Source organism: Ailuropoda melanoleuca, chromosome 1 (genome assembly GCF_002007445.2).
Source record: "Ailuropoda melanoleuca isolate Jingjing chromosome 1, ASM200744v2, whole genome shotgun sequence".
Lineage (NCBI taxonomy): Eukaryota > Metazoa > Chordata > Mammalia > Carnivora > Ursidae > Ailuropoda > Ailuropoda melanoleuca.
Window position 1 is genome coordinate 122,491,289 of NC_048218.1, and position 19,691 is coordinate 122,510,979.

The following is a 19,691-nucleotide window of genomic DNA, read 5'->3' on the forward strand; positions in this document are numbered from 1 at the left end:
AAAAAAAAAAAAAAAAAAAAGAAAATGTGTGAGAACCAGGGAAGCTCCCATTGGTGTTCAGGATTTTTACTGGGGATCTGTTATGTGGGCACGATTGGTTTATGGTTTGTCCACATGGTTGAATTCAACTTCCAGGTTGGTTGAAGTCTTGTGACCCAAAGCCCTGACCTGCAATCACAGGGTTAGTCTTTCTGGCATGGCCGACTGAAAGACTTTGAGGTCTTTGCCTTTAACAGAGATATTCCTATCAGGATGGATTATCTCCCAGAAACCAAGGGCAAAGACCTGACTTCTCTTGGATTAAGTCAGATTCTTAATTTTTTAAAAAAAGATTTATTTATTTGAGAGAAAGGGTGGGAGAGCGCACACACGTGTGCAGGGGGAGGGGTAGAAGGGGAGAGAAAGAATCTCAGGCAGACTTCCCAAATAGCATGGAGCCTGACTCAGGGCTTGATCCCATGACCCCGAGACCATGACCTGAGCCAAAATCAAGAGTTGGACACTCAATCAACTGAGCCACCCAGGCACCCCAAAGTCAGATTCTTGATTACATATTACATTTTCTTTTTCTTTTTTTTTTTTTTAAAGATTTATTTATTTATTTATTTGACAGAGATAGAGACAGCCAGCGAGAGAGGGAACACAAGCAGGGGGAGTGGGAGAGGAAGAAGCAGGCTCATAGAGGAGGAGCCTGATGTGGGGCTCGATCCCACAACGCCAGGATCACACCCTGAGCTGAAGGCAGACGCTTAATCACTGTGCCACCCAGGCGCCCTTACATATTACATTTTCTAAACTTAATTTTTTTCTTTTAATTTTCACCATTTATATTCCTTGCTTTTAGAAATTTAGATAATTTCCATTTCTCAGTGTCTTACAAAAGAAACCTGCTGTGGAAAGCATCTTTGCAAAATGATCTTTTTTTTGTTTTTTGTTTTTGTTTGTTATTTTAAAGATTTTATTTATTTATTACAGAGAGAGAACACGCGTGGGGGATGGGAGGGAGAGGCAGGGCGGGGAAGCAGACTTCTGGCTGATCAGTCAGCTCAGTGCAGGGCCCATTGATCCCAGGGCCCGATGGTCCCAGGATCTGGAGATCATGACCTGAGCCGAAGGCAGACGTTTAACTGACTGAGCCCCCGGGCACCCCTCTTACTGTTCCTGTGTAAAATAGGCAATACGTATATTTTTTAAAAGATTTATTTATTTGTCTTAGAGTGAGAGCACTGGGGGTGGGGGGGAGTAGTAGGAGGGGGCAGAGGGAGAGGGAGAGAGAATCTTAAGCCGACTCCACACTGAGTGTGGAGCCTAAGACAGGGCCAGTCTTGAGAACAAGATCACTGCCTGAGATCACTGAGATCACTACCTGAGCCAAAACCAAAAGTCCGACGCTTAACCGACTGTGCCATCTAGGTACCCCAGACAATACATATTTTAAAGATTATTGATACACATTGCCAAATGATCCTTAAGACAGTTCCTCCAAATTTGAATCTCCACCAGTAGGGTACGAGGAATGTCTGTTTTGGGGCTTCTTTGCCAAAACTAGATATTTGTTTATTTTGCTCCTAGAAAATTTTTTTAAAATTTTTTATTATGTTATGGTGACTAACATAACAAAACTAGATATTTAAATAATCTTTGCCAGTCTTGTATTTATATGTATTTATTATTATGAAGGTTGACTCTTATTTTTATTTACCTATAATTTGTACTCTTTCTTTTGGGAGTTGACTGTTTACTTGGTTTGAATTACATGACTAAAAAGTCCAAATATTTGCAAAAACTAAAGAATTTAAAGTGTACAATAAGCTGTAAAGTTTTTGCAGTGTACATGACAAGAGGTAAATATCCCTAATCTTTAACTGACCTCTCATGAGTCAGTTTTAAAATTATGGGCATCCCAGTAGCTGAACAGTTTCTTCCTCTAGCTTGATTCACGCTTAGAACTTACAGTTTAAGGTTGTAATTTTTACTGATGTATTAACTAGATTTTCTCTGCAGTTCTTATGAAATATAAAATATTTGTATTTCCACATTAAAACAGGGAAAGGAAGGAGGTAGTAAATCAACATGTGCTAAATACCTTATCTTCTAATTGAGTCAGTGTATATGGTTGCATTGATTTGGAGTGAGACATAATTCAAGTATGATTTATAAAAATTTAAAGATAATCATAGGATACAAACAGAATGAAGAGCCTTTAAATTCTACCTAGATAAACAAAAGAATTTGAGTAATACAGCAGAAAAGTAATAATGGAATGGAGAAACATAATTCTAAAAAGTACAAAATACAAAAATAAAAGTAAAAAGTACAAAATATTGTTCCTAAAAGAAAAATAGCTTCAGCTTTTGTATTTGAAATAAATATGAAGCATGTTGGCAATAAAAATGTGAGAAAAAGTTAGAGTTTAAAGCAAAAGAGCCTTAGCCAGCAGACCATATGTTATATTGATTACATTTAGAGGTAAAAGGAAACTTTTTCATACCTTTGATGTGTCCAATTATAGGGCATCTAATATCTAGACTAAAATTTATTTGAAATTCAGGGAGAAATGGACAAAGCTGCAGTTGTAATGGGAAGTTTTTGAAACCTGTTTCTATCAGTCTTTGATAGATAAAAAAAAGGAAAGGTATATAGAAATTAGATAATATAAATAACGTTAAAAATATGTTTATTCTGAACCAGAGAATATGTGTTAGTTTGAAATGAATATCTTAGGTTTCAAAGAGCAATCAATTTTTAAAAAAATGTTACATAAACCACATTTCTGGCCACAATTGTAGTTACATTAGAATTTTATTAATAACTAGATAAAGAACCAAATAATACTGTCACCATCCTTAGAAATGAAACAAAACAAAATAAAATGTTGCTTTTTTCAAAGAGGAAATTATTACTGCAACTACACGTAATTTTTTGGCCTCTAATTTATGGCTAGCTACTCGAAGGCAAATGCCAGACATTTGATTATTTTATGGCTAACACATGGGCAGTAACTAATGTGCACTATATTAATGTCAGGAAGTTACAGTAAGGTCAACAAAATTGTTCTAAGACAAAAAGGGAAAATTAATATACAATAAGTAGAAATTAATAAAATAGAAGAAAACATTAAAATGACATTTTCATATTTGCAAATGTGAAATAGGAAAAATAATAGTACCTGCTTCCAAGAATTGCGGTGAGGAATAAATGGTACATGTATAAAACTCTTAGAACCTGATGCCCAATTAGCCTCTAGGAAATGTTAACTCAGCAGCAGCAGTAGTAATATCGTTAGTATTATTAAAGTATTAAAAGAAGAAAAAAAAGTAAAAACGTTTTCATTTCTAAGAATATGAAATGCAGTATTTTCTGGGAAAATCAAGATGACCAGAACAGAATGAGAACATTTGAGTTGCTTGACAGTCATGGGGCGAAAAAAATGATATAAGAAATAAGCCACTGAAGGTATTGACCCCAGAGATTTTCATGGGCAAGTTCTTCTTAATTTCATTTTATATTTTTAATGTTTATTTTTATTGTGAGATACAACTTTCCAAAGCACATAAAATATGCAGTGAAACAGTAGTTATCTGCAAACCGTCATGTAACTAGAATTCAGTTGAGAATAGACGGTGTGAAATCCCCCTCCGCTCGCAGTTCCCTTAAAGGGACTCCACTGCACTGACCTTTATAATTGAAAATGGTTAGCTTTTCTTTTTCATTTTCTGCCCTCTCTGTGTGCCCCCTGTTCACTGTCATAGAATTTTGCCTGTTTTTTGTGTCGTGTAAATGGAATCCTATTATACATACCAGGAAGGAGAAAAGGGTACTTACAGGCATTGCCACTCCCAGGATAAAATGAAGTGCAAGATCTCTAAGGGGAAAAGTATCAGATTTTATTTGGAGACATTAAAGAAGGTCTAATAAATGGAGTAATGCTCCCAAGTTTATGGATTAGAAGAGTCAGTGTTGTAGAGATATCAAAGGGAAAGCTTTTTAGCTTTCCACCATTAAGTGAGAATGAAGACTTTTTCATCCCACCATGCCAAGAGTTTTTACCATGAGTTTGATCACTTTCTGCATCTATTGAGATGATCTTTGGATATTCCTCATTTATTTTCTTAATGCAGAGAATTATATTAATTCTTTTCCCTATGTTATACTAGCCTTAGTATTTCTGGAATAAACTTGGGTTTTCTATATATGCTGACTTTATTAATATTTTCTTTAGGATATTTCCATTTATGTTCATGACTGAGATTCACTTGTACTTTTTGTTTCTCATAATATCCTTGTTGAGCTTTGTTATTATAAGGTTATACTGGCTTGCTAAAATGATTTGGGAAACATACTTGGGAAACATACCCTTTCTATTCTGTTCTCTGGAAGAATTTGTGTGTGATTGGAATTTTTTATTCTCTGAAGTGTCTCTCATGAATTTAATATTGTAGTGAGTTTGACCGTGAATAAGATAAGTAAGAAAACACATAGTAAGGTAGGTAGTGATAAGTGCTACAGGGAAAAATAAAGCAGTGAAGGAGCTGTGATGTTTGGTTGAACGTCGAAATTTTAGATCAGTGGCCAGAGAACGTTCCTGAGAAGGTGACTACCAGTGAAGATTTGACAGAAACGCATTCTGGGCAAACAGGTGCAAAGGCTCTAAGGCAGGAAGACAGCAGGAACGTCATCGTGGTGGAGGAGAGAGAACAAGGCAGAGCGTAGATGAGGGGAGAAGTTGGCAGGAGGGCTGGAACCAAACTGTTGAGGACTCTGAGCTCATAGTAAAAACTTTGGGTTTTATCCTGAGATGGGAGGCGATTAGCAGATTTTAAAGGAATGACATTATCTCATCAGCCTGTTAACAGTACCTTTCTGCTGGTTTTTTGAACAGACTTTTGGGAGAGTGACAGCAGAAGCAGGTTCACTGGTTAAGAAGAGAATATTAGGATGATCCAGGCCAGAATGATGGTGGCTTGGATGGCAGCTCTAGGGCTGGTGAAAGTGGTCAAAGTCTGGATAAATTTGGTTTACGAGATGATAAGAATTGCTGACACGTGCACGGTAGAGTGTGAAAGAAAAACAAGTCAGGAATGGCTGCAAGGTTTTTTGCCCTGAGCAGCCAGAAGAATGTAGTCATCCTTAACTGGGATGAGGGAAACATTAAGAAGGGCCCTTTCACAAGGGGGCATCAGGATCTTGGGTTGGGATATGCTTTAGTTGACATGCCTGGTAGGCATCCAAGTATATCTGTAAAATAGGCAGTTTTATATATTGGTCTGAAAGAGGGAGAGGCCCAGTCTAGAGAGAAAATTTACCAGTCAGTTCATGGCTTGGAAGAAAATGACCAAAGAAGCGAACATAGACGTCAGAGAGAAGAGCAGCAAGGATTGAACCATGAAATAGAGAAATCAGGAGATTGGGAGAATCTGGCTAGAGACCCAAGAGGGAAGCTGGAAATTTAGAAGGAAAAGCAGACAAGTATGGTGTCCTGGAAGCAACGAGGAGAGTGAATTATCAGCATTTTACATCCTCCTATTAGTTTAAGTTAGGCTTGAACACTGACCACTGTGCTTAGCAACATAAGGGTCATTTTGTCTTTCATTTCGGAGAAAAGCCGAGGAAAATGTGGAGAACTATGGCTCGGTCTTGCCTTTTACCAGATAACGGAACATGCTGTGTGTATTATAAGTAAGTCACTGATGAATTGACAAAGAGGCCACAATTGAAAACGCAGAAGGTTATCTGAATATATGTGAATATTTATTATATGACAAACAGTTCTCTTCAGAAGAAGGATGGATTATTTAATAAATGGGGCTACCCCAACTGGATGTCCATTTGGGGGAAAAAATGAGTCCCAAAAGTATTAAAGACTTACACATTAGAAATAAAGCACTAGCCATCTTGCAATTAAAAAAAAAAAAAAAAACCACATACAATGTCTGGGTGAGGTATTGTACCAAGACGTCATACCCTAAAAATAAAAAAGGAAATTGACAAGAAAACAACAAATACTTCGATAGAAGAATGAGTAAGAGATGTCTGTGAACAAGCTCAACTGCTTGAGCAAATTAATTGGCCAGCAGACTTAAGAAAAATACTTATGTTTATTAGTAGTCAGGGAAATCAATCAATGAATATTGATCTTTGGCAGGAAAAAAAGTAAAGAAAAATTCTGTTACTCACAGAGATGTGAGGGAAAGAGGTTTCTTAAACCTTGTAGATCTGTTTTTGCCTGTCACATTGCTGATGTGGTGGTAACAGCTTCTACTGGGGAAGGAAGACGTTGTCATGAGAAGTTTACCTAGCCACCGGGAAGGACTGTGGTTCCAGACAGCTCTCAGAAACTCTTGAGGCCTCCTTCACCTCTTCGTGAGGTGGTGCTTTCTTCCCCCTAAGACGGCAAGGACCAGCTCCGGTGTCTGCCGGGTCTTTGGAAATGATGCAGTATGACCTGGAGAGGACTGGCACAGTCCCAGAGTCCAAGAAAAAAATCACATAAATTCTGACATGTATATGGGAAGGAAATACACTCCTTATTGTACGTCGTTGTAAAGAAGGGCCTTGTAAAGAAGGACTGAATTCAGCGGCGGGGCTCAGTTTTGTAGGCCTGGAACGGCACCGTCCAATAGAACTTTGTGCAGTGAGGAAAATGTTCTGATTCATGTGCTAATACACTCAGTAGCTGCTGGTCACATGTGGTTGAGCACTTGGCACACTTGGATTTTGTGTAGTTTTGATTGTATATAAATAGTCACATTCAGGAAAGCTCAGCATCGGTAGGCTACATGCCCCTATTAAAATGCAATATGAGTTAGAGTATAACCAAATGCCAGTTAAGTTACACTTGGGTATGTGGGGTTTGTGTTTGCCAAGAGTAAATGGGTATTAAAATGTTGTTTGATGAGCAAAATGATGAGCGTGAGGAAACTGGTCCCAGAGGATACTCAGGAAAGCATTTACCCAAAGAAGACTATGGGAGCTGAGCAGTCGGGCTTCTCAGCCAGGAGTCCAGACATGCTAGCCTCGCTGCTCTCCCAGTTCAGCTTGTATTTTGTTTTGCATATTCCTTGCCATCCATCACAACACTCCCCGTGCAGGATGCCTGTCCCCTCCTCTCTAGGTCGGATCCCTAGCTCTTTCTCTGTTGTGTTTGGTTTATTCCCCGGTAAAAGGGATCAAATATCTATCTACGAGGCCCGTTCCTCTTTTAACATTCTAGAAACATTTTAAAATTTTACTTATTTGAGAGAGAGAGCATGAGTGGGCGCAGAGGGAGAGGGAGAAGCAGACTCCCCACTGAGCAGGGAGCCAGGCGCCGGGCTGGATCCCAGGACCCTGGGATCATGACCTGAGCTGAAGGCAGGCACTTAAACCAATTGAGCCATGCAGGCACCTCAACATCCTAGGAACTTTTGAGGAGATAGGTTGCTTTTCATAGACTGCATTTCAGGAATGAATGTTGCTTGTGCGGTGATCAGCATGAGGAAGGGCTCTGGGGCCAGCTGTTTCATCCTCCAACTGAGGAATTTCTCTCAACAACGTCAGTCAGTGGGTAGCCCTCCGAGGTCTGGGAGTCTTGGTCTGCCCTAACCTTTGCTTACTAGCTCTGAGATACTTTCCACTGAGAAAGGAACATTCCGTTTTGTATTTTTCCATTTATTCTTATCAACAAGCCAAATTATCTTAAGGTTAGATATTTTAAAAAACTAATTTGCAGACTCATGTCCTAACCGATGAGGGCTTTTCTTTCCATGCTGAGTTTGTTCTATCACGTTTTTGTAAAATAGCAGGAAACTGCCATTATTTAAGGAGGAAAAAAAGCTTGCCATTTTTTAATGTTGTCAACATTTACCAGTTTTGACTTCTATTGGAAAATCCACCTATATGAATGTTTTAGTAAGTAAACAGATGGCTACATAGAAAACTAGAAAGTTGAAGGGGCGCCTGGGTGGCACTGCGGTTAAGCGTCTGCCTTCGGCTCAGGGCGTGATCCCGGCGTTATGGGATCGAGCCCCACGTCAGGCTCCTACGCTAGGAGCCTGCTTCTTCCTCTCCCGCTCCCCTGCCTTGTGTTCCCTCTCTCGCTGGCTGTCTCTATCTCTGTTGAATAAATAAATAAAATCTTTAAAAAAAAAAAAAAAGAAAACTAGAAAGTTGTGAAAAATCGTAAAAGTCCCATTGTGTATTTCTTGGGAAAATATATCCAAAGTAGAATGCCTGATTTCAGTCTTGACAGATTTTAAGAATTTGAGATTACTCAAAAGAAGAGGGATAACAAATTAGTGGATATCAACTAGACCCTGTGGATTTCTCCCCAGAAAGTACTAAGCATAAAATGTAAATACAAAGTTGATTTAGTGATTTGTGAGAGAAGAACGCACCAAACTAAAACAGTGAAAATTTTTCTTTACATCATGATTTTTTATTTTGGCGTCTGTTATGTTCTTTTAATGGATTTGGTTGGGAAGGAATTTTAGGAATAGGGAGTAAACGGAACAGAATAAATAAAAAGGCATATAACCTGTAACAAAAATAGCATTTTAGCTGGGACTTGAAACACATGCAATAAATGTAAATGTTGACAACATTAAAAAATGGCAATTTCGGGAAATCTTAGGTTTCCGGGTTTGTTACATATGTGAGAGTAAAGCTGTACTTTACCTTTTCATTTGTAGAAACTGAATATGTCTTATACTCAACACATCTAAACTAACAGTTTGTCTCACTTAAATATTACAAAGAGCCAAGGCATTTGGTTGTGGATGTATATATTTTCCTGAAGTTTTACATGTTTGTTTGCTTGTTTGAATAGAGTCCTGTGAAGATAAATCAGATTAGCCTGGACGAGAGTGGAGAGCACATGGGCATGTGTTCAGAGGATGGCAAGGTATGGCAATGACGTGGGCACGTGGGGAACACTGTCTGGCTCTGAGGCCTGGGATGGTCACCAACTCCAGGGGCTGGGAAATGCACTCTACTTGCTGTATACCTGCTTTAGGAGAACCTTGATTATTCTTTTTGGGTATTGGACTTGCTTCCAATTGCTCATAATTAAAGTAAAATATATGTCGCACAAATGTGCCTTAGGAAAAGTAATTACAAGAATGTCAATAATGTAACTAGTATTAAGCTGATTAACAGCTGTGGCAGGGGGACGTGTCACCTTAATCATTACTGCCGTGCCACTTATACTTCAGTGACTAGTCTGCAGTTCCTGCAAGACAGTAGTTTAATGCCTTTCCGCCATAAATCCACAAAATTGGATTTTGTGGGCATGATTTCTGTGGGCCGGTGGTTTTCATTTTCGCACAAGTTATGAATGTTTCTCTTGAATTATAGAATCTTTTGATAAGCAATCATAGTTTATCAGAAGAATAAAGTGTCTTACAATGGCCACATTAAATAAATGTAAAATCAATATATGTACAGTTTTCTAAAAACCTGGCACCCACTTCCTCAAGCGAGGACATAGATCATTTGTGTGGTGTATAACTAACAATTATCAGTGCTTCTTGCTGATGTCGAGCTGTGACATTTAGTGGTTGTGGTGATTGATTTTCCACTTATAAGAATGTCTTTTTTGTTTTTCAGTCGATGGAAGTCTTTTCTAATGTTGGTTTGCAATGATAAAATTCTAATGCACAGTGTATTTAAGCTACTTTTCTAAAATAACAATTGGAGAAGAAAGTGCATTAAGAATCATTACATAATCTTATGTATTCCTAACTGAATAGAGCACATTTCCTAATCTAATTTTGTATTTTTACATGATCTAAATTCAATGGGTCATTAAGATGAGTAAATGAAAAACAATGTACTCCATGTAAAAGATTTATACCCATTTAATGTATGCACAAAAGAAAAATGAAGTCCTTTTGACACACAAGAATGTATTTTATATGTCCAAGCTTAATGTTGTCCAAAAGGTCTTTTGAAATGGTAATTGGAACACTGTGCTTTCCAAAGATCACTGTCAAATTGTACAGTACTTTCTAAAATTCTGAGGTGAACCAGACCGTCAGAGAGGTGAGCAGGGAGTTGGTACGTATGGAAATTCAGAATTATCCAAACAATTGAAACCTGTTTGTATTTATGAATTTGTAAAAGAAGGTTATCTTTATTTTGTTTTCTTAAAGATAAGAAATTCCTTCTGGGCTGACAGCCGATTTAGTTGAATTAAATTGTTGAAAGAGAATATTCATTTTTCAAATTGGAAAAGAATTTTTACTGAAATACTTCATCAAGGAATTTTCAAAGCTTTAAATGTTGAATAATTATCATTTGATGTGGCAAAGTGGGATATTTTAACTGGGTCTAGTGGATAGTGACCCTTAGATATCACCTAGTACACTTCTTGGCAAATACATGTTTTCCAATTTAGGCAGATTTTTAACTGCCGTATTTTGGTGTAGACCATGATACATTTAATCTAAGTGAAATAAGTCAAGCAGAGAAAGACAGTTATCATATGGTTTCTCTCATCTATGGAACATAAGAACTAGGAAGATCGGTAGGAGAAGAAAGGGATAAAGAAAAGGGGGTAATCAGAAGGGGGAATGAAGCATGAGAGACTATGGACTCTGAGAAACAAACTGAGGAGTTCAGAGGGGAGGGGGGTGGGGGAATGGGATAGACTGGTGATGGGTAGTAAGGAGGGCATGTATTGCATGGTGCACTGGGTGTTATACGCAACTAATGAATCATCGAACTTTACATCGGAAACCAGGGATGTACTGTATGGTGACTAACATAATGAAAAAATATTATTATATTAAAAAAAAATAATAATAAATACTTTCACATTTACTGAAAAAAAATAAAGTAATTGCACAAAGCTTTGTTAATAAAGTCTTTCTACTACAAAAAAAATAAATAAAAATAGTTTTCACATATGTTTTATTAGCATTGATAGAAGTGAAAATAAATATTTTGGTGCACATAATTTATATAAGCTAGCAGTATTGGGAAAATTGAGTAGCTGGTATAGAATGATCTGGCGAAGTGGTTAGTAATGATAAAAACATAAAGATTATTACAAAGATAAACTCCAGATATCTAGACCTAATGCATCTTTAAATGGCTGTTGTGATTTTTCCTTCTTTAGTGTATTAAGACCCCCTAGATAAAATATGTCACCTTCATACATAAACAGAATCAATTTAGTGTGGAGTTCAGGGTGGAGATATTTTCTTTTAAAATTTTGGAGATGTTGCTCCCTTTTGTCTGACGTTTATTTTTGTGGATGTGTCTGAGGCTAGCATACTTTTGTTCTTTCACAAAACCTTTTTAATTTTTTTTTTTTTGTCCTGCCTTGGAGCTTAGACTAATAATCATAACAACAATAAAACAACAATATACGGCCCTTGTAGTTCGGTTTGCTAAGTTATGTCTTGTTCAGGTCTATTTTCATTAATTTTGTCTGGAACACAGTTAAGTCCTTTTGATCCATATACTGAAGTATTGTTTTCATTTCAGGAAAGTTTACTTCAGTTCTGATTTTGATTATTGCTTCAGTTCCATTTATTTTCATTTCTTCAAAGAAACCCAATAATACTTAGGCTGGAGGCAGTTACGGTGCAGAGGCTAAGCTCTGGCTCTGTATTCCGCCTGCCTGGGCGGGAGTTCCGCTCCCCTGTGTTAGGCTGGCCGCATGGCTGGGCCTCCGGTGCCTCTACTTCCTCCGCTGGGCAGTGGGCACGCTGGAAGGGCCTGCCTGGGAACGTTTCCAGGTGCGGGGTGTATGGCGCACTGTTTTTACTGCTAACCATTCACTTCGTAATCCATTGTGGACTAGCCTTTCCCCCCTGCTGCATTATTGTACCTAAACTTTTCAAGGGAAGCAGGTGAATGGATAAGCACCATTCACTCTTCTCCTTTTGAAAATATATATTTTGTAAGGACAACTGGTCATACCATGTGTGTGACAGGCACACACATGTATGTGCTTTTGTTTCTCATTGTTTTTCTCCTCCTCATTTCTCTGTAGTCAGGGGGTTTCTTGTCTGTTCCTTTTGATTTGCTTTTATTCCGATGTCAATTTTGCCTTATGGAATAGAGTTTTATTCCATCTTGGATTTTTAATTTTTCTGAAGTCTTTCTGTTGCTCCCAGTTCTGTTTTCATATCAGCCAGATACATATTTAATTTTAAAAAAATGACAACTTCTTGTATGTCTTTTTTTTTTTTTTTAGATTTTATTCATTTATTTGACAGAGAGCGCGAGAGCAAGCACAAGGAGAAGGAGTGGCAGAGAGAGGGTGAGGGAGAAACTGGCTTGGGGGAGTGAGGCAGAGGAAGAAGCAGACTCCTCCCGTTGAGCAGGGAGCCCGATGCAGGACTTGATCCCAGGACCCTGGGATCATGACCTGAGCCGAAGGCAGACACTAACCGACTGAGCCACCCAGGCACCCCTCTTGTATGTTAGAGTGCCAGGCAGTGTAGTCTAAAGGTTAGGAATGGAATTGTGCTGCCACATTTTAGCTGTGTGGTGTCAGATACGTTATTTCTACCTCTCTGTCCCTCAGTCTGTTTCCTCCTCTATAAATTGGGGATAATGATAGTACCTGCCTCGTTGATTATTAAAAATAAATTAGTTAATATTTGTAAATTGTTTGGAATAGTGTGAGGTACAGAAGAAACATGTAGTAATTGCTAGTGATCATCAGGCTATCTTTCTGCTCCAGACTCACAGAGGTCTTTTCTTCTTAGTGAAGTCACTGACAGTGTTCCAATCTTCTTTCTTTTCTAGTTACTAGTAAACATTTTAAAAAGCATGCTTTTTCTCCCTCCAAGTCATCAGAATTATGTTCTGCAATATCATTTTTATAGAGCTTGTGTGCGTTTTTTGTTGCTTGTTTATCCATTGAGAACAAGGGAAAGAGCTCTTTCTGAATCTGGGTTAGCAAACAGATTCTGTGTCTGATTGCTCTTGGCCCTGCCTGTTACCATTTTGGGTGTTGTGGAATCGCCTTCTTTGCTCCACACAGGGGCCCCGTTAATGAGTTTGATTTCCTCTGACCAGAGGTCATCAGTTACAGCAGCTCCCCCCGGTGACATGGGGGCCTCTGCTGTCACCTCTTCCGGGTCTCTGACAGTTTTCATGGGTGGAGAAAATGTAAACCAGTCTCCTCTGTGTGGGTCTCTTCAGTTCCCACCCTAAATGGAATTGCATCTCCCGTGTTCATCCCTGTTCCTACTCGACCCATTGCTATTTGGAAGCTGGAGTTTGAGAGGGAGGTATGGCCTGGGAGGTTGTCTGACCCTCTGGCCATCTCACTCATGGTTCCTCCCCATCAGATGGGCTGTGTCGCCAGCTTTTCTGGTTGGCAAATATGTAGAACTCCGCGCTCGAGTGGAGAAGAATATATACCTTTTTTACTGTTCCATGAGGGTAGGTTTTCTTTACTTCAAGCAATAAAGCACATATCACATGCCTTCTATGGCACTCACATGGCCCTGCGGGTCTGGAGTTAAGGAGAAATCCTCCAGGACTCCAGTGGATTGACTGGAAGGCCAACGGCTCTGAATTTTCTCTTTTTCTTCATTAGGTATTTTTGTGACTAGTTGGGGGAGGTTGTTAGAGGATACCATTTTCAAAAGGACCCCCTCTGTTTTAGCTTTTAATTACAGGTTCTTATGTGGAATGAGGTCTTCCTTAAAGGCAGAGTGTCTAGGCAGACATTCAACAGATTCCTTTCACAGAGGAGTATGATATTCACTGACAGAAATGGCAAAATAAATAAGGAGGGAGAGAGAAGAAATAGATAAAAAACTGTTTGGATTTTATTAGCAATGGTAGTATAACTTGTGACCAACTCGTTTGGCCTGTCACATTAGTGAAATGAACCAAAACATCGATGGTTTTACAAATCACCCTGCTTGTACTGATCAAGTTTATGAGATTTGCCTTGTGGAAGTTACAGTGTTTTCCATATTGAAGGAGAAAAGAGGAATATTTTAGAAAGAGGTTATTCAGTTAAACGTAACAGTAGGGACTGACCCAGGGTTCTAGTCTGTTGCTTTTCTGTTGATTCCTCCTTATTCTACTGTTATATCTCCAATATGGGTTCATAATTTTTTTTAATGTGGGTTCCTAATTTTTAAAGGGGCACTTGTCCCTGGTAATTCATAATTTAATTTCACCATTAGAATCACAAGGCCTAATATTTATCTTATGTTTACTGATGTCTCAGTCTTTTTCAGCAGGCTCATACATCATTTATTTACATTTCATATACTTTTCCCCACCGTAAAAATCACCTAACTTTTGTTCTTAAAATCACCATTACCCTCCTGTAACCTCCTGTATCCATTGGAATGAATGGTCTGCTTCCTTTAGTTTCAGCTTTGGTCACAAAGTTGCCTAAATCAGATCTGACATTCACCTTCCCTTTAGTTTGGTAAATATTTGAGGCTTTTGCATTTTTTTTTTCTGGTTCCACTTTTCATACAGTTTCTGTAGAAAGATATCTTCTTTCCATATTTTAAGCTGTCTCATATAATGTTAGCGTGTAGAGAGTAAGGTTTAGAGCATTCTTCTTGCTTCTTATGGCCTTGGCCAAGTCATTGATTATTCTGCAGTATTACCTGGTAAGCAGGCATAATGGTGTTTGCTATCATACCTAGCAGTGTTGGTATAAGGACTATATGAGGCAGGGCAGGATTTTCAGTGCTAGCTACATAGAATTAAATATTTATAACTTAAATATTTATAATTTAAATTATTTATAATTAGATAAATAAGGTTTAAATAAATTTAAATAAATAATTTAAATAAATTAAAATAGCATTCCATCCCACCGGAACTGTTTAGTCTGTCTAGGGTGGGGTCTGGCCATTAGTATTCAGGGACCTTAACTGTGCAGTAATGATGATTCCCTCCAAACAATGAGAAGCAACGTGGTAGTAGGGCATGCATGCATTTATCACGTCAAGAATGCCTTGTAAGAGACCACCTCAGGGTAAATCACATACCCTCTCTGTTACATTGTACCATGTGCTGTTGTTGGAACCCAGAAAACATACCTGGCACAGGATGTGAAAACACTAGCACAAAATGGGTGTCCTCATGATTTTACCTCTTTATGAATGAGTTTGTCTCCAAAAATTAAATCACAAGTAAATTTTCCTCTTTGAACTCGCAAAAATGAACCACTCACGACTTACTCAGATGAAAACAAGAAATCAAAAGTCTGAATAGTTTTGTAACTACTTAAAAATTTGAATTTGTAATTAAAAACTTTCTCACATAGACCCCGCCCTAGATGGCTTCACTAGTGAATTCTCAAGAAGAAATAATACCCCTCTTCTAGAGACTAGAAAAAGATTGCATGCATCCCAAGTGTTGGGAAGTAATTCTAAGTGCCCCTAATAGTTAGCTCCAAGTGTCTGAGAGCTCCTGGAATCTTAAGCTCTGCTGGTAAGAGTGTAAATTGATCAAAACCACTTTGTGAAATGGTTTGGCTGTTTATTAAATGTGAACAGATGCATAAACGTAGGACAACAGTTCCATTCCTACTTGTGTACCCTTCACAAATGTGTACCTAAGTGCACCAAAAGATTTGTAAAGAGTGTTCATGGCAGCATTATTTATAAAAGCCCCAATCTGGAAACAACCCAAATGATCAGCAAAAGGTGGATATGTGAGTTGTGGTATATTCATACGTTGAAATACTATACAGCAATCGCAAAGAACCAGCTACTGCTGTACATAGCAGTTTGGAAATACCGTATAAGGAAGATGTTGAGTGAAAGAAGCCAGTGAAATAGTTTATGACCCTATTCATACAAAATTCAGACACCAGCACAGTTCATCTATGGTGCTAGACTTCAGAGGCGTGGTGAATTTGTCAGGGCGTCACTGAATACGAAGAAACACAGAGGCGCTTCTTGGGTTCTAGTTCTTGATCTGGATGGTGTCTGCAGGGATATGTTTAGGTCATAAAAATTTATCAAGCTGTAAATTTATGATTCATACCCTCTGCAATATGTATATTGTTCAGTTTTTAAGTAAACCACTCAGACATTAAGTATGGATAAAGTAGCCTGGAACAACTTTAAGGGATGCAGTGGTAAGTAGAAACTTAACATTTATACGCTCTCAGTAGATTTCAACATAAGATTATAAATGAAGTGCAGTTCACCTAATCTCTTGCCACATTGATCTGCATGGTTGATTTATATATATATGACTCAAAAAAAAAAGCACCTTTTTCCTTCAAGGAAAGAAAAAATAATTCCTTTAGCGCCAGGCTATGAGAAGTTCATAAAAGAATATTAATAACCTATTCATTTCTATTTCATTCTTAAAAGCTGGCATCCACTTAATAAAGCAAATTTGTGGTGAATAAAAGGAACTCTATCCATGAGATGCTTATAAAAGCTTAATTGCAGTGGAGTACTCTCACCCTAATAGAATTTCTTTCATTGGATAGTTAATAAAGATCACAGGGGCCTTAGATTATTAAATATTCTACTTTTTTTATCAATAGTATGTATTCTCACTGAGTCAGCAGCTTTCTTTGTTGCTGTCATGGTGAACTGACAGGATCCATTTTACTTTTCAGGTGCAGGTGTTTGGACTGTATTCTGGAGAAGAATTTCATGAGACTTTCGACTGTCCCATTAAAGTAAGTATTCAGTAAGTTTTACTTTTTCTAAGGGTTTTCTCAATGAGGGTAATAAGGATTACAGTACTTTGAGCACTACCAGTGTTGCATTAATTTCATCAGTAAGCACCTCTTCAACACTTGGGAAGTGCTAAACACCATTTGATGGTGTAAAAGGGCACAGGATGTGTGTTATATGACTGTGATATCAGTCTGTCCCCGGGAATCTTGTTGTAGTGAGTGAGATGATACCTACACACTGTCTGTGATGAAAGACTCAAAGAGGTACAAACAGTAGTAAGGAGTCCAAAGCCGAGAGAAGTTACTTGTAGCTGTCCGTGTTAGTGATTGCTTCATGGGGGGTGTGGTATTTGGGTGGGCTTTAATAAATGGACAGGGCAGACAGGGAAACTGGCTTTCCATGTGGAAGAACAATATAATATAAATGGTGAGGCCAGAAAGTTCAAGTTGTGTTCAGGAAGTGGCAAAAATAGTCTAGTTTAGATGGCGCATAAAACACTGACTTGACAGGAGAGTTGTACAGGCAGATTGGGGCTGCCTTTATTTTCAGGCTAAGAAATTTGGACTCCATGTGGTAGATAAGGAGAAATTATTGAATGTTTAAGAGCAGAGAAGTGACATAAACTTAGCTAAGCTTAAGGAAAATGAATATGGGGACTATATACAGTATAGATTGGAGGGCTGATAGCCACTCGTCAGGGGGAGCGGTCTTAGATACCAGTTATCGTTAAAGTGAAAATTAGAGTTGTTGAAGTGAGAGGTCGTTCATTGTTTTCACTTGTTTATTCAAACACTTATTGATCAACAGGTAAAGGAGAGATAGGATCTGATGTGTGTTTTGGAAAGGAAACTCTGCCAGCCTGGAGGGTGATTTAAGCAGGAGAGGGATTGCAGGCCGAAGGCAATTTAGAAGGCTAATGCTGTCCTCGAGGCAGGGCATCCCAGGACCTCAGTCACAGGAGTGTCAGGAGTATTCAAGGAGGGTTCAAACGGGAATGTAGAAAGCCGGTAGGAGGTAGACTTGGCTGCAAGCCATTGTGATGGGTGGGTGGGGTTAGGAAGGAGGGAGAAGCTGGTTCTGGTCCTGGTGGTGGTATGTGGCAAGGCCATCAGTTGCAGGAAGGGATGTTTTGAGTCAGGACGTTGCTAATTTTCTTGAGTTCAGATAACTAGTGCATCTGGTGGAAACGGTATGGGGGTTTCAGAAACATGAATGTGGAGCTCCGGGTAGAAATTGGCCTTAAAAACACAAAGTTGATAACCACAGTTGAGTCAGATGAAATCATTGTTAAATATATCATCTAGTTAAAAGTTAAAGAGTGGGCAGAGAAGACTGATGGTGAAATTCTGGAACATTCCAATGTACAGATTCAGGCAGTGTGTGTATGGGGTGGAGGGGGGCGTTAGGGAATAGCAAGGGATCTCCAGAAGAGTGGTGTCAGGCAAGCTAGAGGAGTGAGGGTTTCCAGAAGGAAGGAGTGGGCAGCAGTGTAGAGGTGACATGGTGAGGCCTGACACAGGGCATTTACCCGGTAATTATGAAGTCATTATGGCGACCTTAATGAGGACAGTTTCAAGACTCACATATATCAAGAAATAAATTGGAGATGAAGAAGTAGAAACAACCAGTGTAGACTCTTCTTTTCGTAGAATTTGGTGATGAAGAAGAGATCATCTGAAGAGCAGGGCTGTGTCCAGGGACCATTTCTGCCTGTCATGTTTTGGTTGATGGCAAGAAAAATATCAGTAGAGGGGGGAAAGATTGCAGATAAAGGGCAGGGAATACTTAGTTGGGCAGCACCAGGGAATGGAATCAGCCATGTAGGGAGGGAGAGTAACCTTGAAAAAGAGTCCTACTGCCTCTGCCAGTGAGACCGAGCGCACGTATTGCCCATGTGGGCGGTGCAGGAGCAGTTGTTCAGGGCAGCGACCCTGATGGCCTTGTTTTCTTACAGCTGAAGAGAAGAAAAGGATAAAGTAATGTAACGGTTAAGGAGAATAGGGGATATCCATGGGGATATCAATTAGCAGTTGCTCTCTAGAGTTATGCATTCTAAGGGAGGTAAAAGGACTCTCATGAGAAATTTTAAGAGTGTGTAAATGATTTGATTGGTATCCAGGGTGGATCAGGACAGTGTTGGAGGGAAGAAGGGCTAGCCTGGGAGGCAGGAGTGGTTGGAGAAAGGAGGCGTCATATGCTTAAAGCCCTAAAAATGACAGCGTGGGAGGTGGAATCAGTTCCATTGGAGGATGGAAATTGGTATTAGTTAATTAATAAGAATATAAAATGTATCTAGTTGAAGGTTTATGAAAGTACAGTTGTGTGAATTTTTTTTAATGCCCAGAAGTACTTGATATGTTTGGTTAGAAAAAACCAAGATGTATTAATCAGTGATTACATGGGTTTGGGGCTAAAAAAGACAAGGAGGCAGAGTATATGCAGGCTCACAGGCTCACAACCATGAAAGGGGAGCCATGAGGACGGGCTTGCACTGAAGGGAGCCCCCAGATCAGAAGAAGTCAGGGCAAATGAAATAGACAGTGCTGAGGGTAGAGCAGCCTGTGGCGAAACCCCTGAAAGGGGCTGAGAGGAGATTGGCTGAGTAGGAAGCCAGTGACATCTGGGGGAAGAGGAACTTGGGCTGCAGGGCAAAGGGAAGGTCTTGCATGGTCAGCTCTGACGGGGCCTTGGTGTACCTATCCAGATACATTTGAGGCCACATTGCTCCACCTGTCCACTTGGTGCCCACACATCATTGGAAGGCATCCTGGACAAGGAGATGTTGGGTTCTTTCTGTGGGTTTCTTCTGTGAATCATACTCACTTACAAACATTTGTGACATCTCGTTGCCTTGATTGACCCTAAAGAGGGGATGTCCATTCGGAGGGTCCTCACTCAGCCAGAAACTAGAACTAATTCACTCTCATCTTTTAGCTTTGACCCGGCTTCACAGAAGAAATCTTTTCACAGCAGAGCAAAACTCAGATGTCCTCAGTTGCAGACTATTACCTGAATAGATGACTTCTTACCTAGCTATCAGGATAATTTTTTGATCATGCTGCCTGTCAT

General features: G+C 39.2%; 1 protein-coding gene across 2 annotated transcripts in view; it reads left to right on the forward strand.

Moving 5' to 3' along the window:
• Window positions 1–19,691, forward strand: part of VPS41 (VPS41 subunit of HOPS complex) — a 172,895-nt gene that overhangs the window by 62,564 nt on the left and 90,640 nt on the right. For both annotated transcript variants that reach the window (XM_002914140.4, XM_034665770.1), the window contains 2 exons: window positions 8,807–8,881; window positions 16,559–16,621. In XM_002914140.4, the coding sequence (XP_002914186.2) occupies window positions 8,807–8,881; window positions 16,559–16,621 (138 nt within the window). The remainder of the gene's footprint in view (window positions 1–8,806; window positions 8,882–16,558; window positions 16,622–19,691) is intronic.